Below are 26,838 nucleotides of genomic sequence, written 5' to 3' on the forward strand. Positions count from 1 at the left end.
GGGAGACGTCTGTGCCTTGGGTGGAAACCAGAGGGATAGCAGGTGGGGGACAGAACAGTGGGAGATGAGCTGGAGGAGGGGTAGGGGTTTCACAGGGATGTTTGTTAGGCACCAAATGTGCACCTCAAGACTCTGAAGGGACCACAGCTTCAGGAGGGGGACTGAGCATGACCCGGGCAGAAATGGAGGTGGGACCTGACAGTAAGCGTGGTCACCAAAGGCAGAATGGAGTCTGAGAGGGAACAGGGCCCATGACAGATGGGGAGTGGGGAACCAGGAATGTCCTGCATTCCTGAGGTAGAGGAGAAAGGCCCAGCAGGAGGGCCCCCTGCATTTCTGAAGTCAGGAGGGGTGGGGAGAGAGAAACAGCGGTTGGGACTGGCCAGGATCTCCTTTCTCCAGAGTGCCTTTCTCGTTCTGTGGTGAGGTAATGTCTAGTGTCAGGGGTGGAAGAGACTGGAGGTGGTGAGGGACCAGGAGCGCTGGGCTGCAGGCCTGTCTGGGAAGGTTTGGCCAGAAAAGAGATGAAAGCAGCCAGGATGGCGGCTTCAAGGGGCAACAGGCCTGCAAGAGAAGACGTGGGCGTGCTTGAGGGCCTCCAGTGTGTCTCACACGTTCACTGGCACAGAGTAGCTGCTCAGTAAATACTTAGTAAATGAATCAAAGCATGGCCGCTCACTCACAAGTTCATTCCTTTATTCATTCATTCACTTATCCATTCCCTTCCTGAGGGTTTAAGTGGGTAGGATCTACCGCTGTTTCACTTACATTGACTGCTCAGTGCCTATGCCTGGATAGCGCTGCCTCGGTAACTGTTTGAGGTGTGACCGGATGAGATATGGAGGAATTTGAGGATGCTGAGGGGGAAAAGGGCCTGGAGAAGTCAGAAGGGGACGGGTTTCGAGCCTTAGGTGTGGCATGGGAGAAGAAAGCCTCTTCCCTTTCGGGGCAGAGGCACATTTGGGTAAGGCCCCCGTGGAATGGTTCTCATGTTTGTGAGGTAGGAGATGACATCTTCAGTGAGGAGGGGATGAAGAGCTGGAGGAGGGAAGAGGGGAGGGACAGCTCCCTGGCAGAGTGTCCCAAGAGGCAGTCAAGAAGTGAAGATAAGGACTTCAAGAGTATCTGTTGGGGAAGGCCTTGCCCTGGGCTCAAAGAGCCCCCAGCCTGACAGGAGAGAAATACCCTGGAAATAGGCCCAGGGCTCTAGTTAGAGACCCAGCCTTGGTAGGGAACCAGCTGTGGGGACCCTCTGTGGTGTGAGCTCTGTGCCACTCTCACCCAGGAACGCCCCTCCCTGCCCCGTCACAGGCCCCCAGCGGCTCCTGCCCGCTCCCCCTAATGGGGTGTCCCCCGCTTCGCACACACAGGTTGGCGGCTGGACCGTGGACCCCGTGTGCCTCCTCAGCTCCCTCTGCTCCCACCTCCATGGCGACTCCGCCCCCTCCGGGGCTGGCCAGCCGGCCCAGGTGAGTCACCCACCTCCACCCCACCCCCCAAACCCATGGCCGACTTGGGCTTTGAGGAGGATTTTTTTGGAAGGGGGATATCCAGGATTTTCATTTTGCATCCCTTTCTCTTCTGTAAGACCCCCCTCCCATTTTCAGGGGATTCCTATGCCCTGTTTCCTCCCCCTGATTGTCTAATTCCTACCACCACCTCCCCAAACTCATGGCAAAATTTGGCTTTGGGGAAGGAATTTTTTTTTTTTGAGGGAGAATAGTCAGGTTAAAAATTTTTTTAAATCATTTTTTCCTTTAAACAGGAGTACCTCCCCCCTCCCCCCACTGGTTTTCAAGAGTCTCTGTCCCCTGTACCCAATTCCCACCCCCACTACGGGTCATCTCATTCCTCTCTCCCCACCCTACCCTCCATCTCTGAGCAGACTCAATCATCCCCCGCTGTCTTCCCAGCAGGAAGTTCATGGTGGCTCTCTCCCATCCCTCTTGCTGTATCCAAGGCTTAGTTTCAAAAGGAAGAGGACCTTGGCACCTAGCCATTTGTTCTGAACCCATTTCCTGATTCCTTATCATGCCTCAGTTTCCCTGATGGGCAGATGGACAGGAACACACTGAGACAGGATTTTAAGGGCTTGGGCCCCCAGCTCAGGCCTGGACATTACTGTGGGGAGGTGGGGGAAAACAGGCATTGAAGCCCCAGAGGGGAGGAGGGGCCAGGGAGTCAGAGTTGCAACTCTGGTCCCCTGAGGGGACCATGACTTGAGGGTAGCAGAGGAAGAGTAGAGGCAGAGAACCCAGTGAGTCGCCTGGGTGCCATCCTCTCTTACCCTCATACCCCATGCCTCCTGGGGAGGGGCAGCAAAGCTTGACTTTTTCGAGGAGAATTAGGAGAAAGAAAAATGTGACAGCTTAGGAAAGGACAAAGCTCCAGAGAACGGACTTTCAGCTGAGTGTAACTCAAGTCTAGTAACAGACTGGCAAGCTTGGCATCACTCACAGGGCACCCAGCCCATTTTCTTTCCCCAGCTCTCGGCTCCGTCTTGACTGAACTTAGGGAGCAGAGATGAGTCTGCCCCTAAGGCTGCATGGCAAGTGAGATGGACTTGTCCTGAGTGGCCAGGTGTGCAGTGGAGGTCAAAGTGGGGCCGAGACAGGGATGGTGATGAGGCAGAGGACAGGTGTGCTCCCCAGGTGGAGGAGATGGAGGGTCTTGGGTTGGGGTGATGGAGGGGAGTGAGGCTGGACTTGGTCATCTCCATTGTCCCAGGTTATGAGATTCCAGGCCTGTCCATATCTGAAATCTGCTCTGATGGAGGAAGGTGGAGAGCTTGAAGGGACCCTCACCCCAGGGCTTCATAGGTCCAGAGGAAAGTGGCTGTGCATATGATCTTGTCTTCACTTTTTACTTACTGCTCATTGCACTTCCCATTCCCATGGCTGGATCTGAGGCTCCTTTGTGTAAAGTGCAGGACCAGAGACGTTCAGCAAATGTCAGAGTCACACAGCAGAGCAGGATCAGAGGCCACCAAGGAAATTTCTAGGTCTCCCAGGCTTGGCTGGGAATTGAGTCACAGGAGAGCCAGAAGGGCAACGGTGCACAGCTGAGACCCTGGTGGTGAGAGGCTGTAAGCTCAGAGGGTGGCGAGTCGGGAGGCAGGCCACGCTCCTCCCCTCACACCCTAGGCCAGACCGTTGGGAGAGGGGTCCTGAAGAGAATCCTGGGAGGGGACCAGAGGCTAGACTCCAAGCCGCAGCCCCTCCCCCGCTTCCATTAGGCTGTCTAACCTCCCTCCCTCCTGCTGCAACCCGAGTCCCGGGCGGCGGGCCGGCGTATCGGGTGACCGCGGCGACGCAGCCACCAGCCTCCGCCGTTCCTCGGCGGGGCTGCGCCGGCGGGGCCGCGCCGGGGAGGGGGCCGGAGAGAGGATGTGCACGGCGGCGCGCCGTGCAGCGCCAGGTGGAGTCGCGGTTACCGGGGCGACCGGGGCCCGGGCCGGCTCGGCGGCGGCGGCGGCGGCTCTCGCATTGCAGCAGAGGGCACCCGCGGCGGCGGCTGCGGAGGCGGCCCGGAGAGGGAAGAGCCCGGGTGGGTGGGTGTAGGGGGCCGCCCTCCCTCCGCCACCCGACGCGGGACCTGGGGCTGGGGGCCCGGCGCATACACCTGTGGCCGCAGGTAAGGGGGAGCGGCCGCGGGGGCGCGGGCTGCAGCCTCGGGTTCCGCGGGGTCTAGGGCGCGGAGATGGGGAGCCCGCCCCATGGATTGGAGGGGCGGTCCGGGGGTGGGGGGCGCGCAGGCCGTTGCGGTTCCGGATCTCTGAGAAACGCCCCCTCCCCTCCTCCATCGCGTTGGCAGCCTTCCGCAGGAGCCCCGCCCCCACCCCGAAATGCGGCTGGCGTCCCCTCCCCCAACCTCGGAAAGTCATGACCTTTCCGGGGTGCGCCCTCGCCCCCGACTTAACGGAGGTCCCGCAGCACACACCCCCACCTCACGCACTCTGCATCGGGAAGGGATCGGTGACCGTGTGGATGGGCACGCCAGGGGAGGGGGTGGTCGTGCACGTGCGTCGAGGTGGGAGACCGGCGTCGTCGGGGGGGGAGGAGTTGAGGAGCCCGAGCCTTGGCGGGGGGTGTGGGGCGAGTGTTTACGTGGACGCATGTTCACAGGAGTTGAGAGGTGGGTGTGTGAGCTGGGGCACGCGGAGCTAGGGGACTAAAGAGCGGGGATGCGACCTATAGGTTTTCCTCCCTCTCGAGAGGATGCGTCGTCGTCGTCGTCGTCGTCGTCGTCGTCGGGGCTCGAGGTCAGGGAGGGGTCACGCACTCACCTAGCCTACAGGGCACGTCTGCCCAGGACTGAGGAGAGACCTCAGCTGGCTGCGCTAGGGCTCCCGAGGGACACGGCCCCACCCCTCCCAGGGCAGGAGAAAGGGCCAGCTGCTGGCGGAGGGAAGGACACCCCCCCCAACTGGGTGCTCAGGGTGGAGAAGGGAGGGAGTTAACTCCTTATCCCCCAGAAGGAAGAAGCTCTTTCCTCTACTCACCAGGCAGCTTGATGACCCTTGGCCCTGGGTCTCCAAGAAGCTCCTCTTTGCAAATTTCTGAAAGCCTTGTCCCTGCAGAGTAGATGGCTGGTTTCCATCTCATCCTCTTAGAACACCTCTCATTGCCCCAGTTGCTGTAAGATTCTTCTCTGCAAGTGATTACCCTGGCAGGGGTTCTCCTACTCAACCCTTTCTTGCTTTCACCCTCTCACTGCCCCCCACCCCAGCCTGTCTCTGAGTGGAGACAGCTTCACCCTAGTTACTAGAGGTTTTTGCTTGGGCTGGGGAGCCAGACCTCTCTTGGACCCTTCCTGCCCTCTGTCCTCCTTCCAGGGGTTCTCTGGTACTGGGGAATTCCCAGAGAAAAGACCTAGAAGGCTGAGCAGTGCTGGGTGCCAGGAGACAGAGAGATGCCAGACAAGCGTTTCAGAACTATCCCCCTCTGCCAGTGGCCTGTCCTGTTTTTCTGGCATTCATTCATGATCAAATATTTGTTGAAAGCCTACTATATACCAGGCACAGTGTGGGGCAGGGCAGGAAGACCAGACAACCAGGAACAGGGTGAGGAGTAAAGGGCGCTGGAGGCTGGAAGAGGAGAACCCTTCTTTAGCAAACAGGCAGAGCCCTCTGCTCTCAGTCACCCAAGGCTGTCCCACGGGCTTAACACCCTGGAAAGAGGCAGAGACAGAGGATGGACGGCATCCCTGAGGACCTCTTCCCATAATGGTTTCTCCCCTCCAAGGACACTGAGTTGCCGGGAGACTCTGTCTCACTCCTGGTGGCTCCAACAGGAGAGAGGATCATCCCTCTCACTTTCCAGAGGTGACGCAGGGGTGGGGTTCACTCAGCGTGCTTTCCAGGCCAGAACCCAAAGTCCTAGGACTCTGATCTCAGCCGCCGTCTCAGTTCGCCAAGCACAAAGACAGCAACTCTTCCATCTTTACCTTCTAGTGGGACTTTGCTGGCCTGTCCCGTGGCAATGATGTCACCCAGTCCTCTCCCCGGGCCCCAGTGAGTGATCCCTCCTTTCCAGGTCTGACTGCCCTGTGGATGTGCCCAGTCTTAGAGTGTGAGGCAGGCCCATGTTGAGGGCATAGCTAGTGTAGCTGTAGCCAGGCCCCATCCCTGTCTTCCTTCCAGAGATATGAAGTGGGCCTCAGCCATCTTCACGTACTGAGTCCCAAGTGTTGACTTCTGGGGGCTGGGGTGGGGAAGATCTCTGCTTCTTTTGAATCAGAAGTTGACCTACCCGACACGTGATACCTGGGACATCATGGACATCGCACAGTGGCTAAGGTGGCCAGAGGCACCATGACCTGGCTAGCTAGGGGGTGGCAGGATGAGACTTTCTCTTTGTATGTGTACATACAGTGAGTGTTTCGCTTTTGTGTTTCTGCAGCTGGGTGTGTGTGTGTGTGTACATATGTGTGAATGGGAATCCATGTCTCTGTGTGTTTCTGTGATTCGTAGGGGCTAGGGGTGTGTGAACGGTGCCAGCGCCTCTGTGATTCTGACTGGAGTGGTGCTTGTGGGAGTGTGTGTGAGCAAGTCAGTGTCCTGTGTGTGGGGGTGCATGTTTTATATGAGTGGGGGTGATCCTCATATGAGTATCTCTGTCTCTGAGTTTCTGTTTGTTTCTGGGGTTGTTTATAACCGTGGAGGGCTTTTCTCCAGGGGCGTGTGTCCTTCTGTAGGTGTGTCTTTGTTGCTCTGGGTGTGTTTATAGCGATGTCCTTATCGGACACTGCCTGCGAGTCTGCACGCAGCGCTGTGTGGGGCCTGGTGTTGCAGGCCATTCTGGGTGGCCTGTGCATACACGGTGTGATGGTGGTGGTAGGTGAGGGATGGCCACCTTCTCTGCAGAGCTGTCCATCGCCGCCGGGGCTGCAGACATGACTCTCATCATAAACCTTCCCATGCCCTCTGCCTGGGTCTGCCACGCCCCCCTCCACCTCCACGTGTCCACTCCCCCGGCTACCCCTCCCCTTGCCAAGGCCACAGGCAGCTGTGACTAGAGCCTGTTACTCCAGCCCCTCCCCTCCCCTCCCCTCCCCTCAGCACCTGTGGTTATCCTCTGGCACCCATGGAGGTGGCATGTATCCACAGATTGTTCCAGGCACTGGTTAGGGCACAGACTTTGCTGTCCCCTTCCTCTGCCTGGCATGTGACTGTTATTTTGCATCTCTTGGAGTCCTGCTGGGGGGAGAGGTGGGGACTGTGGCCCAAATGGGACTGTCCTGGTGAGTAAACCTCTTCATCCCAGCCCCAGCTTGGCATCCCCTCCACCCTAGAGATCTGAAGCCTCCACCTCAACAGTGCCCCTCCCCAGCTCCTTCCTGCCATTCATGAAAGTATTCAGGTGACTCAGGACATCCTGCCATGGTGTCCTCCCCCCATCAGGGACCCGCAGTGTCCCTCTGCCAGTGGCTCTGAAGCCTAGGGAATCTTGTCCGCTGGTGCCAGGCACCCCAGGGCCAGGCCATCTGCTGCCTCTGTTTTCCTGCTGAGGCTGGCACCGGTCAGCAGGGTGCCCTCAGCTTTGCCAAGAACCAACTCAGCCTCCAGGCCACTCCTCCCTTGTCCTAGGCCATCTGGAGGGGCCTTCTGGTCTCTAGGGAAGTCAGGGTGACCCTAGGTCATTGTGAGTGAGGGGGAACCTGAGGCCCCTCATTCTAGGGGAGCAGGGAGCCCTCCTCACTCATCTGTCCTGCCACAGGACACTGCCACGCTGCCTTGATGGCCACGGCTCCCCATCCATTGCCTGGTGCTGTGGGGTAATTGGCATGGTCCACTTTTCCCTGTAATCCAAGGCCATCATGTTATACAGGCCTCCTTGCCCTGGCCTTTACCCCCAGCCTCCTTCTTCCACTCCCTGCCCCATCAGCCCTCCTGGGTCCAGTTCCCATCCCACTCTGTTTCACTCAAATGCTTTCTGTTTGTCCACCCAGTCAAGTCTAAATACTTTAGCTTGACATTCAAGGGCACCCTCTGGCCCCAGCCCCCTCTTTGCAGCCGAAGCTAGGCTATTCCCTCAACACACTCTCCATGTGCCCACCCCAGGCCCTTGCCCATGCTGTCCCTCTGCTCAGCCAGCCTTTCCTCCCAATCTCCAGCTGCTCATTTTTCAAGGCCCAGCTCAAATGCCACCTCTTCCTGGAAGTTTTCCCTGGCCCGCCACAACCAGATGCCATTACTCTGACCCCGCAGCTCTGCTTCATCTCTGCCAGTATCTTGTGTGTTCCTTCCGTCACGGTCATCTGCGTCTTTTCTTGCCTGTAATTCTCCAAGGACAGTTACTGTGACTAGATTGCGTGGCTTATAAACATCTGGGACGGTTCTCCCCTGTCCCAACCAGCAGGCCTGGAGCCTGCTCAGGGCCATCCTGAATCTCAGTAGAGCATGGGATGTACCAGGCATTGCCACCTTCCTGTTCACGGGAGGGTGGAGGGCCCACGTCCCAGGGCTGAGTGCTGAGCACCAAGGGTCTCTAACCTATCCCTCGTCCTCCTCTCTCCTCCCAGCCCCTGCGTAACCATCTCTTCTCTTATTTCCATCAGCAGCCAAACTACTGGAGTTTCAAGGTCAGTGCATGGTGCTTCTGCTTCTGTGACAACTGCATGTGCTGTCCCGCCCCTGCCCCTCCCTGCCCACGCTTTGCACAAGGGTGTGCATCTGCAAGGTGTGGGCGGTGGGCCTTGGGGCTGCAGGCTGTGGCTGCTGCTTTGAGAGAGTCTGGGTTCGCCTGCCAGGGGCTTGTGGATCCAGCATGGGAGTTTGTGCCACTCCTGCTAGAGATCTGGGCTGGGGATACTCAGGCGTTTCCCTGAATAAGACAGGCATGTCCGCCCCCCAGCCTGGAGAGACTGCTGGCTCTGAGGGAGGGCCCTGTTCTTTGAACTCAGATTTCATCTTCCAGGGAGGCCCTGTGACTATGATGGGTCCCTCATCCCTTTCCTACTTTCCACTTTGGGGAGCTGGTCAGTGCCCGGCAAGAGACTCAGAGCCCTGCACTCCCAAACCTGTTGCCCAAGTGGAGGGCTGAGCTCAGGGATGGTGCCTTCCTGCCTCCTCTGGAGAGTTTGGACTATCCACAGCCTGAGAGGCATCCTACTGACCCCTGGGGGGAGCACACCCCGGCACCCAGGCTCAGAACCGAACAGAGTTAGACTGCTGCCTGTGCCCTGGAGTCTCCGGCCCCTCAAGTCCTGGGCATCATGACAGGGGTGGGAGGCAGGTGTCATCTTGCTCCAAGCATCTTGTCTGCATGCATCATCCCAGAGAGAAGTCCTTGAATCAGAGAATCACAGAATCATGGCATCGAACATATAGCCTTTTTAGAGGAAGCAGTAGAGTGTAGTGGTTCAAAGCATGGGCCCAGGCCCAGTCTGCCTGGTGGGAATTCCAGTCTACTACTAACTAGCTGGGTGACCTGGGGCAAGTTACATAATTTCCTGGCTTTGGTTTCTCCTCCATAAAATGGAGCAATATCTGCATCAGAGAGTTTTTATAAAGATAGAAGAAATGTAAGATCGAATGTCCTAAGCACAGTGCCTGGCTCATAGTGAGCCTTACCTCATTAGCTGTTAGAATCATGGATACCGACTAGACTCCCAAATCAGAACCACCTTGGGAACCTGTCAAAAACCTTGAACCTCAGACTCCAACCCCCAGAGATTCAGATTCTATGAATGTGGGGCCCTGAAAAGAGTGGTTTTAAAAGCACTCAACTGATTCTGCTCCAGTCTGTGTACAGCTTTTGGGAACCTCAGCTTCTAGTCTGACTGCCCCTACTCAAGGTTCCATCTGTCTGATCTCTGACCAAGAGTCATCGGCTTCTCCCTGGAGCATCTACAGGGACCGGTGCTCACTGTTTCCCTCTTTGGGAAGCCCCTTCCTATCTTTGGAGAGCTCTGCTTGAATTACTGTTTTGTTCTCTTGCCATCTCCCTTGTAGTGAGGAAGTCCTTCTGGATGTCTCGGTTTTTTCTGCCCTGTTGTCCCAACCTAGGGCTGGAGAGAAGCGCTAATGGGCTTTCTCTCTTCTCAAAAGGGTTTTCTACAAAAACTGAGAATGGAAAGGTGCCTAGAAGACCAGGATGGAGGCAGGAACTGGCGGGGCAGGGAATGTGGGCATCTCTTCTCCCAGGATTCCTTGGGCAGGGGGCTGCCTTCTCAGGCCCTAGGATCCCTACCCCACTTCATTCTGGCCCCTGTTCCATCTTCTTATTGGCCACTCACTTGTGTCCCCGCCAGGCACTCTGGCTACCCCTACGCTTCATCCCTGTTAGCTGCCTTATTCTGCCTGAATTCTATAGCCCCTCATCCACACCAGCCTGGCAACCACTGACCTTCCAGTTGCCTGGCAACCCCATGACCATCAGACCAGGCCTGTTTCCCCACACAGCGGTGAGACAGAGGGCCATGGCTGGCACTGGTGATCAGCCTAGAACTCAGCTGCAGGGTCCAAAGTCTGGGCACAGACATCCCCCAAGTGGGCCCAGTTCCTATGCTGCCTCCCTCCTCCCCAGACCCATGCCCACCCACTGGTCAAGGAATTGTGTTTGAGGCTGGATGCCCATTAAGGTCCTCGAATCTGACCTGCTACATCCCTAAGCCCTTGAGGCCACTTTGGGGACAGCTGGGCATATTGCCCATCAGAGGAAGATGCTCTCTCTTTCTGAGAGTACTAATCTGATTGGAACATTAAATTGAGTTAATCTGAAAATGGAGATTAATTAGGGGTTAATCAGGATTTGGGAAAGGAGGGAGCTTAGGAGGAGAAGAAATGACTCCTTTTAAGAGAGACTTTTACTGTCTTTTTAAGTTATAAATGTGATATATTCTGACTGTGCAAAAGTCATCCAGCAGAAAAATGTGTAATGTAAAAAGAGAAAGCTCTGTCTCAACCCCAAAATAACCAATGTTAATGGTTTTGAGTGATTTGTTGTTTAAAACGGGCAGTTTATCTCATAGAAAAATAAATTAGGCAACATGATTTTTTCTTGATAATATATATATATATTATACATATAACACAGGTATATAATGTTACATAACATAGAATGATGTAGATCTGATTCCTTATCTTTCTCCCTATTTAAATAAATGAGTTTCCAACAGCAACCAGGTTTGAGGGAAGGGGCTAGGGCATACTGTCAGGAGTGCCCCAGTGACAGCTCTGCTTCAGCCAAAAGTAGGCTCCTGAAGTGCAATTGAAATCCTGGTCACCCCTCCCTCCCTCAAAGAGAGTAATTGAGCTGTCCCTGGGGCAGGGAATGGTCCCTGGGTGACACCTTTCCTAGCCTCAGTTGTAGCTTCAGGGCAAGGAGCTGCCCTGCTGGGTACTGGAGGAGACCTTTCCAGGAGGCCAGCCAGGCAAGGTGGCTGTGTGGCAGCATGTGCCATGCAGGGAGGGGCTGAGGTCTGGCACTGATGCCATGTGCTTGTGTGGACCGCACTGGGCTGAGCATGCGCATTGCATGTACTAGGCAAGTAGTCTGTTTGAAACTGAGGTCCAGCTAGCTTTGGGAGGTTTAGGGTGGTTTTCTCAGTCGCCCTAGATCCAGGACATTGTGCCCACCTCTGTAATTGCTCATGCCTCCCAGAGCTGGGATCCTGTGGGCCGTAGCTCTCTATTTCCTCCCTGGGCCCTGCTTCCCGCTCCCACCCCAACCCTCTGAACTCCACGAAGTATAAATTCACCGCTCACAAAACCGCTGCTTAATTAATGTCTGGAACTAATGCCCCAATTTGCTCAACGATTCTGCTGCTCACCTCGGTGACAAATTTGTGTTGTTGTTCTTTGGGAGCTCAAAATAGCAGGTGTGCCCATGGCTCCGGCTCAGATGGTTTCTGATCTGGCTTCCCAGGGTGCCTGAGTCCTTTGCCCACTCCTTACCTGCTGAGTGTCCCAGGGAGGCTAAGGCCCCAAGAGGCTGGGGAACTCTCCTGCAGCCACACAGCGAGTCTGGAATCCAGGAGACCCCTGTGGGTGTGTGTGGGGGGGGGGGGTGGGTGTGTGTCTTGCTGGCTGGCTGGGGCTCCCCTGGTTGGGAGCAGTGGACAGAGAGAAGGGGCTCATGCCTGGTTCCCCTCACCCGGCCCTGCCCCTGCAGACCCGCAGCTCACGCCACACTCAGGGAGCCCAGCCTGGACTGGCAGACCAGGCAGCTAAGCTGTCCTACGCCTCGGCTGAGTCACTGGAGACCATGTCGGAGGCAGAGCTGCCCCTGGGCTTCAGTAGGATGAACCGCTTCCGACAGAGCCTGCCCCTCTCCCGCTCAGCCAGCCAGACCAAGCTGCGCTCACCAGGTACTGCCCAGCTGCCCTGTCCATCTTCCCTCCCAGCCACTGGCTCCTCCCTCTGCTCTGCTCCGCCTTGGAAACCTCGTGTCCTCTTCACTACCCAGCCTTTCCTTAACCATCTTTCTATGAAGCCTCTGGCTCCCTTCCTCCCAACTCATGCCCCTGGCAATCTTCTCTCAGAGCCTCTCCTTCCTCAGCTTCTCTCTTCCCAGCCTTCCTCCACCTCCCTCTTCCCTCACTTCTCCTTCCCTCAGCATCCCCTGCATCTGCTGCCCTCTCTTTCTCCAAGCTTCTCTCTCTGTCCCTCTTCAGCAGCCCCTCTTTCCTTCATCCCCTCCCTTCTCACCTCTCTCCCCATCAGCAACGACTTACTCTGTTTCTGCCCCACCTGCTCCTGCCTCCAATTCCACTTCCTTGTCCAGACTCCAATCTGCCTAGGGTCGGGGAGGTGCCTTGAGAGGCCGACAGCATGAGGAGTGCCTGGGTGCACCTGCACTCTGGGGCAGCGTCTGGCCTCAGACCCTGCCTCTGCGGGACCAGCGAGGCTCCCGAAGGCTCCCTGGGCCGGCGACGTGGTGATGGTAGTGGTGGTGGCACTGACAGAGAGCCTGGCGTCTCCTTCGTAGGGGTGCTGTTCCTGCAGTTCGGGGAGGAGACTCGGCGCGTGCACATCACGCACGAGGTCAGCAGCCTGGACACGCTGCACGCACTCATCGCGCACATGTTCCCGCAGAAGCTCACCATGGGCATGCTTAAGTCGCCCAACACAGCCATCCTCATCAAAGACGAGGCTCGGAACGTCTTCTATGAGCTGGAGGATGTCCGGTGGGCGTGGCCCCCGGGGGGATGGAGTGGGCTTCCCCCATTCTCCTCCTGGGGCAGGGGTGGGGGTCTCGACTCCGCAGGCCATTCCCCAACCCGCTCCTGACCCAAACTTAGCCCCTCCCATCTCCTCCCGGAGCCCTACTGCCCCTCCCCTTTCTTCGGTCGCTGGCCCTACCCTCCCCTTTGTATCTTCCACCCCTGCTGGTTGGCTTTGGTTTGAGCTACCTTGAAAATGGCGCGTGAGGCCGAGGAGGTGGGCGGGTGGAAGCTGCTGGGTGTGGGTGTTGGCAGGCAGCCTGAGGCACGAGAACCATTGAGCAAGTATTTAGGAAGGGGTTGGGGCTCCTGGCCCCTCTTGCCACTCTTCTTTCTTCTGCCTCGAGTAGCTGCCCCTCCTTATCGTAGGGCTGGGGGATGGTGACCTTCTGCACCCCTCCCTCCCCCAGGGACATCCAGGACCGCAGTATTATCAAGATCTATAGGAAGGAGCCACTCTACGCCGCTTTCCCTGGCTCACACCTCACCAACGGGGACCTCCGGGTATGGCTGGGGATGCCCAGGGCATTGGGGAGGCTGTACAGAGCCTAGTCACATGTCACCGGGGACCAGGGCCAGCTTTGGAGAAGGGAACGTGGAGGCTGAAGCAGAGGGTGGCCTCCATTAATTGTGGGGTCATGGAGGAGTCCCTCCCTTCATCTGCCATTTTCCCCTCTTGTCCGATCAAGATCGAACAGCCTCTAAATAGTGTTTGAGGCCTCTCTCAGGAACCACCCTTCCGTTTTTGCTTCTCCATCCCTCACCATAGGGTGGCTGGGGGTTGCTCCTCTTGTGCCTCTCCACCTGCCACTTCTTCCCCTGTGCTGGGAGCCCTGATGGGAAAGGGGCCCAAGGGGCAGCAGGAGGGAGGGAAGGCAGAGAACAGAAGGGACTTCCTAAGCGTCAGAGGGGAGCCGCTGGCTCCTCAAGCAAGGGGCAAGAGATCCCTTTTGTGACCAGTCCTGTGGGGTTCCGGGACTGTCTCCTGCACAGAGAGAGATGGTGTATGCGTCGCGGGAGTCATCACCCACGCGGCGCCTCAACAACCTGTCACCGGCGCCGCACCTGGCGTCCGGTTCGCCGCCGCCAGGGTTACCGTCCGGGCTGCCGTCGGGGCTGCCGTCGGGCTCGCCTTCGCGCTCACGCCTCTCTTACGCCGGGGGGCGCCCGCCCTCCTACGCCGGCAGCCCGGTGCACCACGCGGCGGAGCGGCTGGGAGGTGCCCCCGCCGCCCCGGGAGTCAGCCCGAGCCCCAGCGCCATCCTGGAGCGGCGCGACGTGAAGCCGGATGAGGACCTGGCGGGCAAAGCGGGCGGCATGGTGCTGGTGAAGGGTGAGGGCCTTTACGCCGACCCCTACGGGCTGCTCCACGAAGGCCGCCTGAGCTTGGCCGCGGCCGCTGGCGACCCGTTCGCCTATCCCGGCGCGGGCGGCCTGTACAAACGCGGCTCGGTGCGCTCGCTCAGCACCTACTCGGCCGCCGCGCTGCAGTCCGACCTGGAGGACTCGCTGTACAAGGCGGCGGGCGGCGGCCCGCTGTACGGCGACGCCTACGGCTTCCGCCTGCCGCCCTCGTCGCCGCAGAAGCTGTCCGACGTGGCGGCGCCCCCTGGAGGCCCCCCGCCGCCGCACAGCCCCTACTCGGGGCCGCCCAGCCGCGGCTCACCGGTGCGCCAGTCCTTCCGCAAAGACTCGGGCTCCTCGTCGGTCTTCGCCGAGAGCCCCGGAGGCAAGACCCGCAGCACCGGGGGCTCATCGACGGCCGGGGCCCCGCCTCCCGAGCTCTTCCCCGGGCCCGGAGAGCGGCCGCTCGTTGGGTTTGGGTCGCCTGTGCCAGCCAAGGATACGGAGACCAGGTGAGGGACGCTCGCGAGGCTCCGGGCTGCACGGGTGACGTGGGGAGAAGGGCACAGCCGTCTGTGGCTGATTGTGTCCTGAACTCTGAAACCCGGAGTCCTTTGTAGATCCGAAGTAGTCTTGAGGGGTCGCCAGAGTATCTTGGATGTGACAGGGAAGGCACTGGAGAGACGGACGTGCCATTTCCTGTCTGCCTGCAAGGCCTGAGAACTGGACAAGAGGGCCCCAGAGAAGGATTCTAGAGACCTGGGTTTGCATCCAGGCCATAAGACTCAGTTTCTGCAACTAAAATTGAGGCTGAAGCAGCACTCTAGTGCCTTTCCTGCTAGACACAGAATGTGAGCCATGAGAGCTGTCCAGCACAGGGCCGGCTGAAGTCCACCGGGGTGGGGGTGCTGGTAACACATTTCTTTGAGTAGCCTCTCAGCTAGGGAACTCTTGTCCATCGTTCAGCTCCCTCCTAAGGGTATAGGGCTGGAGGAGGTAACCAGGGCACTGACCTGCCCTACTCTGCCCTCACGTAGCAGTGCTGAGAGATGAGGAGAAGCCATTTATTCACACAGTTCTCTTGTGGCCTGTGTGCCAGGCACTGCACTGAGCACTATCTATGCCAAGTTGGGCAAACCAGGTTCCTGCCCTGTCTAGTGAGGGAGACACAGTAGAAAATATTTGTTCTTCCCTTGGGAGGGTGTACACAGACTCCTCAAGGCTACTGGGGACTCTGAGATGGCTTCAGAGAGGAGGCAGGGAGGAGGGCATGCCTGGCAAGGGGAAAACATGTGCAGATGCCTACAGAGGCTGCGGTGGGGCCCAAAAGGGAGCCAGTGATGAGAGATGAGGCTGGAGAGGGTCGGGGGTGACTGTCATATGGTGAAGGGCCTTACCAATGTTAGGTGAGGGGCTGTGGGCTTGATCCTTAGGCATTGGGACCCTTTGAATTGTCTGTGTGCTGGCGGCTGGGGAGGGAATGTTATTTCCTGTAATTATCAATTATCAATTCCAAGAATGGGGGGCTCAGCAAGAGGGACCCTATGTCCAGAGAAGGGGTTGCCAAAGCCACCATCTTCTCCAGGGAGCGCATGGAGGCCATGGAGAAACAGATTGCCAGCCTCACAGGCCTGGTGCAGAGTGCCCTACTGCGAGGCTCGGAGCCTGAGACCCCCAGGTGAGGCTCTTACCCCAACATCACTGCCAGGGCCTGTGGTTGGGGCAAGAGGAAGGGAAAGTGAGCAGCAGGAGCCCTGGACTAGGTCTGCTAATGTCTCGTGTTGCCCTGAGTGAATTCCTTTCCTTCCCTGGGACTCTATCCTGAGATCAGGGGAGTGGAGGAGATTATGTTAAGGTCTCACCCAGCTTCGATGGTTTGGGGCCAGCCTGGATCCCCAGATGGCAATCTTTTCCTTGTGCCACAGTGAGAAGATTGAAGGCTCCAATGGAGCAGCCACTCCCTCAGCACGTGAGTGACCCTTCCCCCATCCCCCACAGGTCCTTGCCCTTGCCTCAGATTCTTAATCTGTAAAGTGGCTACATCAATAGGCTTCAGTGGATAAATGAGTAGTCACCTTAGCCCAAGATGTCTTTGCTCTGGTGCTTTGCTCCCCACAGAAGGGCTGACCACTTCTTGCCGCAGGGAGCCAGAGCCACGTCTCTCTCTGGCTGCTGTGTGGGGCCAGGAGTGGGGAGAACCTTGCCCTGGCCCCTCCCAGGCTCACAATTTATTCCCTTTCTCCCATCTTCATGGCTCCTCTCTGCAGCCTGCGGGTCAGGCAGCCGGAGCAGTGGGGCCACCCCAGTGTCCGGCCCTCCCCCACCCTCGGCCAGCAGCACCCCTGCGGGACAGCCCACTGCCATCAACCGTTTGCAGATGCAGCTGCACCTGCGTGGCCTGCAGAACAGCACCAATGACCTGCGTAGCCAGCTTCAGCAATTGCGGAAGCTCCAGGTACCACCCACTCCGGGGCCTGGCCCCGTGCCCTGCCCCTTCAAACCCCGCCCCGCCAGAACCCACTCACTTGCGCCAAAACTCCTTCCCCAAAGTCTGTCCCAGCCCGAGTCCCTCGCCGCTCACTGTGCTGCTCTCCGAAACCTTCCTGGAACTCCCGACACCTCGCTGAATCTCTACTCCATCACCTAGCCCATCCCTCGCCCGTGTTCCTCTCACTGAGCCCCCTTTTCCCCTTCCCTGAATCCTCACCGCACTCCTGGAGTCCACGCCAGTAAGTCCCTTCCTCCTGTCAGGATCCCGCAGAGCTGTCCTGGTCCCTTTCTACCCCGCATTCCTTCCCCCTTCTCCTCCCTTGGCCTGAAGCCCTTCCCCCAGGTCCCCTCAGCTCTCCCTTCCTGAGCCCGCACAGTCTTCCGGAGCCTGCCCCGCCTGGCAGATGGTCCCACCAGTCAGGAGCCTGGCATCACTGTGCCCGCTCCTCGAGAGGGCCCCAGGGCCCATCAGGTGAGAATAATGAGCAGAGACAGGCTGGAGAATGGGCAGAGAGATGCCATCTGGGCAATGGGTAAGATCTCACCCACCCCCACCATTGCCCCAACTCGGACTTAGAAGTGGGTTCGAACGTTTAGTTTCCTGTCCCAGCCACGGAAACTCTTATCAAACCTCAATGCTTGAGTCCTTCATCGAAGCCACAGCCATGCGGCCGCAAGGTGGGCAAGGCCCTACGTAGGGCCACCCCTTGCCCCCCAGATACTTTTCTCCCGTTCTCCTGCCTCTGGCTTTACCCAGAACATAACCTTGTCCTCCGCTCTTCACCATCTTACCCCTTCGCCGCAGTTATCGGCTACAGCCATGCAGCCGCACCCTCAGCATGGCCCACCTTGGCACTCCTCCCTCCACTATCCCCAGGCTGTTCCCCTCCTGCCTCTATTCTTCCCCAGAACTTAGCTCTCGGCCTGTGCCCTCCACCAACCCACCCTTTCACTGCTGCTCAGGCCACAGCCGAGTAGCCGTATCTTCTGTGGAGCCCGCCCGGCGTCGGGCTGTCCTCTGCTCGCCTCCTCTCGGCCCGCTCCCTGCTGCGCGCCTCCTTTCCCTCCCACCCCCGTCCATCCGTCCATCTGCGTCCCGCAGCTACAGAACCTGGAGTCGTTGCGCGCGCTGCTGAAGGGCACGGAGGCGGAGCTGAGCATGCGCGTGTCGGAGGCGGCGCGGCGGCAGGAGGACCCGCTGCAGCGGCAGCGCACCCTGGTGGAGGAGGAGCGGCTGCGCTACCTCAACGACGAGGAGCTCATCACACAGCAGCTCAAGTGAGGCGGGGCCCAGCTGCGGGGGGAGGGCTTGGGGTGCAGCTTGGGTGGCCCGAAGCCTGGTTCCCGGGGAGGCGCAGCTCCCTTCCTTCTGAATCACAGGTGACGATGGTCTGTTCTGAAGCCTGATTTCCTTCTCCTCTGTGGCCTGATTTTTCTGTGACCCACAAACCTTTGACTATCTGGCACAATTCCTGTTTTCTTTTTTTCTGGCTTGATGCCTGCTTTTGCTATGGTCATGCTTCCTAATGGTCCACAGTCTGGCTCCCCTGTGGCCTGCAGCCTTACTCTCATGTGGTCAGCTACCTGGTTTCACTCTGCCCTCTGTCTGCTTTCATTCTGGCTTGCGACCCCAGAGTAGAGTATTCAGGTAGAGTGTTCAGGTGTTGCCAGCTTGTTCAGCTTGGTAGTGACTGGCCACAGTTGCCACCACTCCAGTTCTCTGATCTCTGAGACCAGAAATAGCCAAGGAAAACCCTCCTCCTATCCTAGTGCAGCTGAAACAGGGCTCTAGCTTTTTCAGAGGAATGAAAAATAGAGAACCACCCACCCCCAAATGCTTAGACACAGAAGGGTTAACAGAAGATGGTCCTCTGATCCAAATTTAGCAATTGGATGTCTGGCCAAGATTCGATTGTCTGGCACCATTAAAGGGAGGAGCTGCCTTAAGCTGTCCATCCACTGAGTGAGTGGCCCCAGCCCACTGCAGCCTTCCCTTGTCAGTCCCTGGGGTCTGAGACAGAGGCCCTGCTCCTCCCTCTGGTTTCCCTCTTGGTGGCCCAGGATACAAGAGACCTGAGGTCCCGCTCCAGCACTGTGAGGCTATACAATCAGGGCAGCGCCTGCCCTTCTCCACGCTTTAGCATCCTCTGTGCCCAGTATTAAGAATTTTTGCAGTTCTTTCCAGAGAGTGTTTGAGTTCTGCTGGTCAACAATGTGAATCCAGGAGAGGCTGCTTAGAGGAGCCCAGCTTCCTCACTAAGTCGTATTTGTCTGTACCTCTTGCAAGGGGCTCCTTGAGAAGGCCCCTGCTCCTTAGCCTTGGGCCCACAGCTTGGAGGTGCATGGGTATTTCAGTGAAGTACGGGACAAAGATTCCCATAATGAAATAAGGGGCCATTGCACTTAGAAATCAGCTGGTGGCAGCCACTACATCACTCCAGGTGTGAAAACTGAGAGACAACTCCAGTTAGATCTCCAAGTAGACTGGCAGCTACCAGACCCCCTCACCCAGGGAATTCCATTAACCCAACTTTCCTGTCCTCTCTTTGCCCCTTTTTACTCAGCACAGAGGAGCTGGGTTGGAATTTTCAAAAGGAACTTTACTGAGACATAAAAGGAAAAGGAAAGGAAATATAAAAGTACAGAGGCAGAAAAGATGAAAGGCCATATTTATGCTGCTGTCATATGAGTGTCTGGTCCTCAGCTTCCTAGGGGTATCTGTTCTCCAGGAATACACAGACTTCCCACCTGCTGCCCTGTTCTCAAACCCATTGCTCAGTTGGCTTCCTTGAGAGAGCTTGAGGGCAAATATGTTGCTTCTGGCAGGATCCTCAATCTACTTTGAAGGGGATTCCTGCCTTTTTTGGGTGGGTCCTGGGCTGCACACCAGCCCTGAAGTGGTTTTGCCTTAGCCAGGATGGGCTCCCTACCTCAGCTCCCACAGCCTCCCCCGGCATTGGGTCGACCAGCAGGCCCATCCTTACCCCTGTTCTGGCTATAGCCCCTGTATACTTGCTCTTGTTGTGCTACACTTTGCGTCTTCCTTTTGCCCTGTCATCTTGCTGGAAGTTAAAGCTGATTCTGTGCTTCATTCAGCTTGTCTCACTCACCTGTCCTTCTAGCCAAGCACTTGAGCTCTGTCCAGACATCACCCTTAGGGGCAGCCTCTGCTGACTGAGACCTTTTGACCTCTAGAGCCTAACTTGGCCTAACCAGGGCCAGCTTCATAGGCATGTGAGCTGTGTAATCACCCAGGGCTCCACATGTAAGGACCTATGCTTAGTTTAATGCTCTGCTGTTGCTGTCTTGAAATTCTCAATTTTTAAACTAGAGGCAAAATCTTCATTTTGCATTAGGCTCCCCTAAATTGTATAGCTGGTTCTGTCCTCACAACTCCTTCAGGACTAAACCTGAGTCTGGAGAGCCCACCACCTTCTGATCCCAATGTCTAGACTTGCGCTGATCTGAGCCTGCTCAGGTTAGGAGCCCCAGAGCTTTGGTAGATTGCATGATCAGAAAATTGAGGTGTTAACTGAGCCTAAGGGGGGCCTAATCCCTTCTGCCTGAGAGTTGCAGTGTTATCTTCTCCTAGAGGCTTACCTGAGTCTTCTTTTAAATGAGGGTGATGTTTGGGAGTGACCATTTTACAAAACTGGCCCACCCGGAGTCAGTCAGGTATTACCCACAGCAAAGGAGAGTTGTTCTTATTCGTGTGGCCGAGCAAGGGCTGGGCAGAGGAGTGGTGGGGGGACAGTGGATGGGTGTGAGGTGATGTTAGACCAGTGTGGGAGTGAGATGCAGCAGAAACCAATGGCTGAAGTCAGATATGAGTAGATCCTGTTTTGCCACAAAACAGTTGTATAATGTTGGACAAGTTACTTAATTTCCTTGAGCCTCCTGTTTTGTTTGTTATGTCAAAGCCTATTGTCTTTGTTAGGGTAGCTAATTAATTAGTTAGGATAGTTGTTATAACAAATTGGATAGTGGTTTAAAAGTAATTGACATACCTTTGAAACAACATTGGTGGCTTAGCAGAATGGCCTTCCTCTGTGTAGTCATTCAGGGACCCAGGCTAACAGAGGTTTTGCCATCTTCAGTATGTGCCTTCCAAGATCATCCACAGGGTCATTGCTTTTCAACCAACAAGAAGGGGAAAAGAACTTGGAGGAGCTTACACGGGAGGATTTTAGGGACCAGGATTGGAAGCAGCGTGTACTCCTTCCACTCAAATTCCATTGGCTAGATGTCAGATGTTAGAAGGACCACTTCTAACTGCAAGGGAAGCTGGGAAATGTAGTCTAGAGTCTGAACTACTGTTTGTCTGTGTGTAAACTGGAAAATAATGGTTCCCACTCACAGGATTTGTTGTGAGGATTAAATAAGGTCAAGAAAGTGAAGAGCTGACTGTGCACCTGGCATGCCGTAAGCACTTAGTCCAAGATAACTTTAACCAGTAGAGCTGACTCACAGGATTTTGTCCTTGGCTCCAATGTAGTCTATCTTTTCACCCGCCAGTTGGATGAAGATGTATAAAGCGTGCTGATAAGATTTGCTGATGACACAGAGCTTTGAGGGGGAGCAAATCTGTTGGATGGTAGAACTGAGATTCAAAAGTTGTTCCTACCTGGATGGCTGAGCTGAAATCCAACAGATGGGATTTGACAGGAATGTATGTAAAGTCCTGCATGTGGGTCAGGGATGTCACTGACACAAGTACAGAACTGAGATGACCTGCCTGGGCAGCAGTTTCTTCTTACACTTATTCATTCACTCCATAATTATTTCCCAGACATCTATTCTGCTCCAGGCACCATGCCAGGTGCTGGGAATCAGAGATGAGTCAGGAACATATGATCTCTGCCTGCCTGGAGCTACGTAGCCCAGCGAACAGGGGCTCCAGGGGTTTGGGGGGCAGGAAGCAGACCCCCAACCCCAAGTGTAGGGAATGGGAGACAGGGTCCTATTGAGAACTGAGGATGAATGGGAATTAGTCACGTGTGGAGGGGGTTGGTAAATGGAGTGTTCTAGGCAGAGGAAATGGTGTTATAAAGACCCAGGGAGAGCAGCGCATTCAAGGAAACTTCTGAGAAATTCTGGATGATTCTAAACAGAAGCAAGCTTGAGGAGGAGGACAGGGGATGTGGCTAGAGGGACAATAAGAGCAGCCCCCAGGCACTGGTCCCTTGCATTAGCTCATTTAATCCTCACAATGGCCCCAGGAAGGAGGAACTCTTACCATCCTCATTTTTTGGATGAAGAGTTTGACGTCTGGGGAGGGTTGGTAACCTGTCCAAGATCTCTGCTGGGTTGAGCAGAGCTGGGATTGAAATTTGGATCTGACTCTGGGGTCAAATTTTCAACTACAACCTTCCTGGCCTTTCTTGGCTGCATTGAAGGGTTTGGATTTTTAGCCTCAGACTGTCAGGATCCATTTTGGGTTCAACACAGCGGGTGGTGACTTGGTCTGATCTACATTTTGGAAAGATGTGGGGTTTTAAAATGATACAAGCTTAGCATAAACCATCTGAAAAATCTAAAGTAGCTTTTTCTTCAAGGAAAGAGGCTGAATGTCTGGATCATTTGAGAAAAGGTAGATGGATGTGGCAGTGCCACCTCCAAGGGGCATATGCAGCCATCTCCAGTTCTCTGAAAAGCTACCAGGTTCTCTGCTGCCTCCTTGGCGTAATGAGAATTGGAAGATGCAAGTTATAGGAAAGGAGATTTGGGCTGATATTGCTAAAGAACAGAACTTCAAAGAGGGGACCCAGGGCATGTCAGGGAGTGCTTCTGAAGTGTCATCTCTGAGGTTTGACTTTCTGGTTTCACTCAGGCATGTGGCCTGGTGGATGGCTTAATTTTGACCTGACCAGTGGCCTGATTTCTTTCTAGCTGCCCAATTTCAGGGGGCTGGGCTGGGGCCAGAGGATCTGAAAGGGTCTTTCTGTGGCTGCAGTGACCTGGAGAAGTCAGTGGAGAAGATCCAGAGGGATGTGTCCCACAACCACCGACTGGTACCTGGGCCCGAACTGGAGGAGAAGGCGCTGGTGCTCAAGCAGCTCGGGGAGACGCTGACTGAGCTCAAGGGTGAGCCTGGGGGCCAGAGAGCGTGGCTCCCCTACTCCCACCCCAGGCACTGCACCCCCTCCTGCTGCTCATCCTCCCCAGCTCACTCCTTCCCCTCCCCTCAGCTCACTTCCCAGGCCTGCAGAGCAAGATGCGGGTAGTGCTGCGTGTGGAGGTGGAGGCAGTGAAGTTCCTGAAGGAGGAGCCACAGCGCCTGGATGGGCTACTCAAGCGCTGCCGTGGGGTCACAGACACGCTGGCCCAGATCCGAAGGTCATTCTATCTCTGACCTCTTATCTCTGACCTCCCAGGGGGGTCACACACTGGGCCCAGATCCATAGATCAGCCTGACTTTTTATCCCAACTTCCCCGAAGGTCTCTAGTGTGCCGCCTGTATCTGCACCTTGCCTCTGACCTGTGACCCCTCGCATGTTGTAGGCTTGGCTCTCCCATAGGCTGGGTGCAGTCACTCCTCCCCAGGCCCTTCCATTTGTCCTGCAAGACCCCAGTGCCCTCTTCACACCCCACCTCCCTCAGGCCAGGCTCCCCTCCCGTGGGGCCACCACCCTGCTGGCCTCACAGCTGCTCCCAACTCTCCCAACCCCAGGCAAGTGGACGAGGGTGTGTGGCCACCCCCCAGCAACCTCCTGAATCAGTCCCCCAAGAAGGTGACAGCTGAGACTGACTTCAACAAGAGCTTGGATTTCGAAATGCCACCCCCCAGCCCACCATTGAACCTCCACGAGCTGAGCGGGCCAGCCGAGGGAGCCCCTCCAACCCCCAAGGCGGGCAACCCCACAAAAGGCCTGGATGCTCCTGGCAAGAGAAGCGTGGACAAGGCTGTGTCTGTTGAGGTGCTGGGCCCGGGACGGGGAGGGGCCTGAGCTAGGCTCACATGTTCTTGCTGCTGTCTTAGGTTGGGAAGTGCTGATGTGCGGGTACTTTTTCCTGGGGAACAAGAAGCATATTGAGGGTGACATTAGTCTGGCTGGACAGAAAAGCAAATTATAAACCTGTGATAACTGAGGCCATGTGGTGTTAGCAGAAGAATAGATTATGTGCTCAATGAAACAGAATAGAATGTCTGAAGGAGGTCTAAGTTTTTCCAGGGAGTAGTTTATAATGACGATGGCATTCCCAACTCCCAACTTCTCCTTGCAATACTCAAGGAGAAGCTAGAGTGTCCTCCAGGGACCAGACCAAATGGGAGGCTTCCTTTCCGTTCCTTGCATGTGTGGCTGAGGCAACAAAGGTCCAAGAGTCCTTTCAGTCCTGACTGTTACCCCCTCCTCTCAAGGCTGCCGAGCGGGACTGGGAGGAGAAGCGGGCAGCCCTGACCCAGTACAGTGCCAAGGACATCAACCGGCTCCTAGAGGAGACACAGGCGGAGCTGCTGAAGGCCATCCCTGACCTGGACTGTGCGAGCAAGGCCCACCCGGGCCCAGCCCACAGCCCTGACCACAAGCCCCCCAAGGTCCCCCACGGCCAGAAGGCGGCCCCCCGAACAGAGCCCAGTGGGAGAAGAGGCTCAGGTATGGGGGCAGGTAGGGGGCTGACGAAGAGCCCAGAGGGAGGGGACTCCCATCTGTGGGAGTTCTCTGGGTGATGGGGAAGGCACTTGGGAGTGAGCCTCTTTGTGGTCGGGTTGCCAGAGGAGGGAGGTGCTGGCCTGACCTTCAGCCATTAGGGGGAGACCCAGCAGGGTTGGATAGCAATGGATTCCATCCAGGGATTTCTCCACTGCCCTGGCTGCTGCTGAGAGGACCACCCAGGGAGGAGGGGCAAGTCCAGGCAGAAGGTCATCCACCTGCACGTTCTGACTGAGGATGTGCTGGGAGTGAGGCCGTGCCGAGATAGGCTGCAGCGCTGAGTAATACCAACGTGCTTCCAGTGCTCCTGAGCCTGAGAGCTCACAAGGGAGGCACAAATTCCGGAACCAGAAATGGCAATTGTCATTCATTCATTTATTTATTCCTGCCACGTGTATTTGTTAAGCACTTACTATGTGCTGGGTGCTGGGGATAAGGAGGTAAGACTGCTTGTTTTCAAGGAGCTTGTGGATGAATAATACTAACATTTATGCTTGTCAAGCACTTACAGTGTGGCCAGAGCTGCTCCAAATGCTTTCTATTTGTTAATCCTTATAATTTTGCAAGAAGCCCAGGAGGCAGAGACAGTGATTTTTCCCATTTTGCAGATGAGCACACTCAGGCACAACATGGTTAAGTAATCTATCCCAGGCCATACCAGGTGTGTAAGCCAGAAATAGGATGTGAGTAGTAGATGCAGCCACGGAGGTGCTGTGCTGTCCGAGAGGAGGCCCTGGGAGGGCAGGAAGGGCCTCCCTTGGGAGGAGACTTTCCATTGGAGTCTTGCATTTCCCTGGCCAGTGAGGGCATTCCAGGGTGAGGGAGCAGCATGTACGAATGCCTGGAGGTGTGTGTTTGGTGTTACCCAGTGGGTGCAGGCCAGGGAGTAGCAAGTGGAAATGAAGCTGAAAGGTTGGCAGGCACAGAGGGTGCTGGGCCAAGGCCAAGGAACTTGGACGTGGTTTGGGTTAATGGGTAACTACTGGGGATCAAAAGTGGAGGAATGTCAGGTTTGAGTGACTTTTCTACAGGTTGTCCAGGAAACAGTGCCTCCCTCCCCAGAAGAAATGGGGAGAGGGAGAGCCTGGTGGGCCGGGTCAGACTCTTACAATAGTACTAAAAGTGCTCTCTCTTGATGGAGAAAGGATGCAGATCTGAAGATCTGTGCCAGGGCAGGGCTGAGGGGTGGGCAGGCATGAGATGGATTAGAGCAGCAATTCTCAGAGTTGAATGTGCATGTGAAATCACCCAGTGATCAGCTAGAATGTGGATTCTGATTCAGCAGCTCTGGGTGGGGACTGAGCTTCTGCATTTCTAACAAGCTCCCAGGGGCTGCCAATGTTGTTGGTCCACGGACCACTCTTTGAGTAGCAAGGGATGAGAGTTCTATAAGAGGTGTGACAGGGCCTGGGGCTAGATTGCGTTGGGAAGTAGGAGAGAAGGAGGAGGGGGCCCATGTCTTTTCCCCTGAGCTTTCCTCTCCCTTTCTCCCTGGAGGAGGAAGCAAATGTATCCCCTTGAAGTCAGATGTGGTACACAGACTCCAGGGTTACAGTACCCTGACCCCCAACCCCTTGGCTGCCCGCAGATGAGCTGACAGTGCCCCGCTACCGCACGGAGAAGCCCTCCAAGTCGCCCCCGCCACCCCCTCCCCGCCGGAGCTTCCCCTCCTCCCACGGCCTGACCACCACGCGCACTGGAGAGGTTGTGGTCACCAGCAAGAAGGACTCTGCCTTCATCAAGGTACCACTCCCACCGTGGGTAGGGGATGAGGGGGTTGAGTCGGGGGGATGCCTGAGATGGCCTCTGGATACCCTCTAGTGTGGTCCCCTCTCTCAGAGGAAGTAGAAGAAAAGAAAGGAGGCTGGCCAGGGGTGACTCTACTTCTGGCTCAGGCTTCCTCCTCCTTCCATCCTCCTTCCTCCTCCTTCCATCCTCCTTCCAGGCTTCCTCCTCCTTCCATCCTCCTCCTTCCATCAGGCTTCCTCCTCCTTCCATCCTCTTGTCCCCATCCTGGCAGGGGACAGAGGAAGCAGCAGATGAGTTGCTGGGGCAGGTGGGAGATAGTCCGGAAATGGTAGGGCCTAGAAGGTGAGCTGGTGCTGGAGGAGGGCAGAGCCTGGTCCTGATGGGGGCCGGGGACTTGCAGAAGGCTGAGTCTGAGGAGCTGGAGGTACAGAAGCCCCAAGTGAAGCTGCGCCGGACCGTGTCAGAGGTCGCCCGCCCAGCCTCCACACCCCCCATCATGGCCTCTGCCATCAAGGATGAGGACGATGAAGACCGCATCATCGCAGAGCTGGAGGTGAGTCAGGGGCACACCCAGACCCCGAGTCACCAGCCAGGCCCCACCCTCTTCCCTGCCAAGCGGGCCCCAGGGCGAGGTGCCCAGACTAGGACAAGGGGACAGACTCTCGGTTCTCCGCTGAGGCGGGTTCGGAATCCCATCCTTCTTGCCTCAGTTTCTTCTCCACTGGAAAGTGGGGGAGGGGATCTAAAGTCCTTCCTTGCATGTGTGAGTTTTTTTATTGTAGTCTCTGAGACTCCCCAACTGCCCCCACACCCCCTGTGCTCTGAGACCCCCATCCCCAAGTGTTCTGAGAACCGAAGCTCTAACACCCTCATATCCGTGTGCCTTGAGCCCCTCCCAGTACTGTAAGTCACCCAGACTCCAGTGTTCTCAGCACCC

The 26,838-nt window shown here is 56.4% G+C and overlaps 1 protein-coding gene across 14 annotated transcripts in view; it reads left to right on the forward strand.

The window, feature by feature from the left end:
- SRCIN1 (SRC kinase signaling inhibitor 1) overlaps positions 1-26,838 on the forward strand; it is a 68,215-nt gene that overhangs the window by 29,426 nt on the left and 11,951 nt on the right. For 6 of the 14 annotated variants that reach the window (XR_012499491.1, XM_074342939.1, XM_074342938.1 and 3 more), the window contains 17 exons: positions 1,371-1,469; positions 5,453-5,512; positions 8,059-8,082; positions 11,616-11,811; positions 12,432-12,630; positions 13,077-13,170; positions 13,660-14,522; positions 15,596-15,688; positions 15,936-15,979; positions 16,278-16,465; positions 17,603-17,778; positions 22,454-22,584; positions 22,689-22,836; positions 23,171-23,417; positions 23,861-24,095; positions 25,741-25,895; positions 26,302-26,454. Coding sequence is in view for 13 of the 14 variants with exons in the window: in XM_074342939.1 (XP_074199040.1) it covers positions 1,371-1,469; positions 5,453-5,512; positions 8,059-8,082; positions 11,616-11,811; positions 12,432-12,630; positions 13,077-13,170; positions 13,660-14,522; positions 15,596-15,688; positions 15,936-15,979; positions 16,278-16,465; positions 17,603-17,778; positions 22,454-22,584; positions 22,689-22,836; positions 23,171-23,417; positions 23,861-24,095; positions 25,741-25,895; positions 26,302-26,454 (3,105 nt within the window). In the remaining variant the exon portion in view is untranslated. Of the gene's footprint in view, positions 1-1,370; positions 1,470-3,518; positions 3,634-5,452; positions 5,513-8,022; positions 8,083-11,615; positions 11,812-12,431; positions 12,631-13,076; positions 13,171-13,659; positions 14,523-15,595; positions 15,689-15,935; positions 15,980-16,277; positions 16,466-17,602; positions 17,779-22,453; positions 22,585-22,688; positions 22,837-23,170; positions 23,418-23,860; positions 24,096-25,740; positions 25,896-26,301; positions 26,455-26,838 lie in introns of those variants that run through there. The other 8 variants (XM_074342935.1, XM_074342940.1, XM_074342929.1 and 5 more) reach the window with 7 other exon arrangements.

The sequence above is a fragment of the Camelus bactrianus genome, chromosome 16, assembly GCF_048773025.1.
Source record: "Camelus bactrianus isolate YW-2024 breed Bactrian camel chromosome 16, ASM4877302v1, whole genome shotgun sequence".
NCBI lineage: Eukaryota > Metazoa > Chordata > Mammalia > Artiodactyla > Camelidae > Camelus > Camelus bactrianus.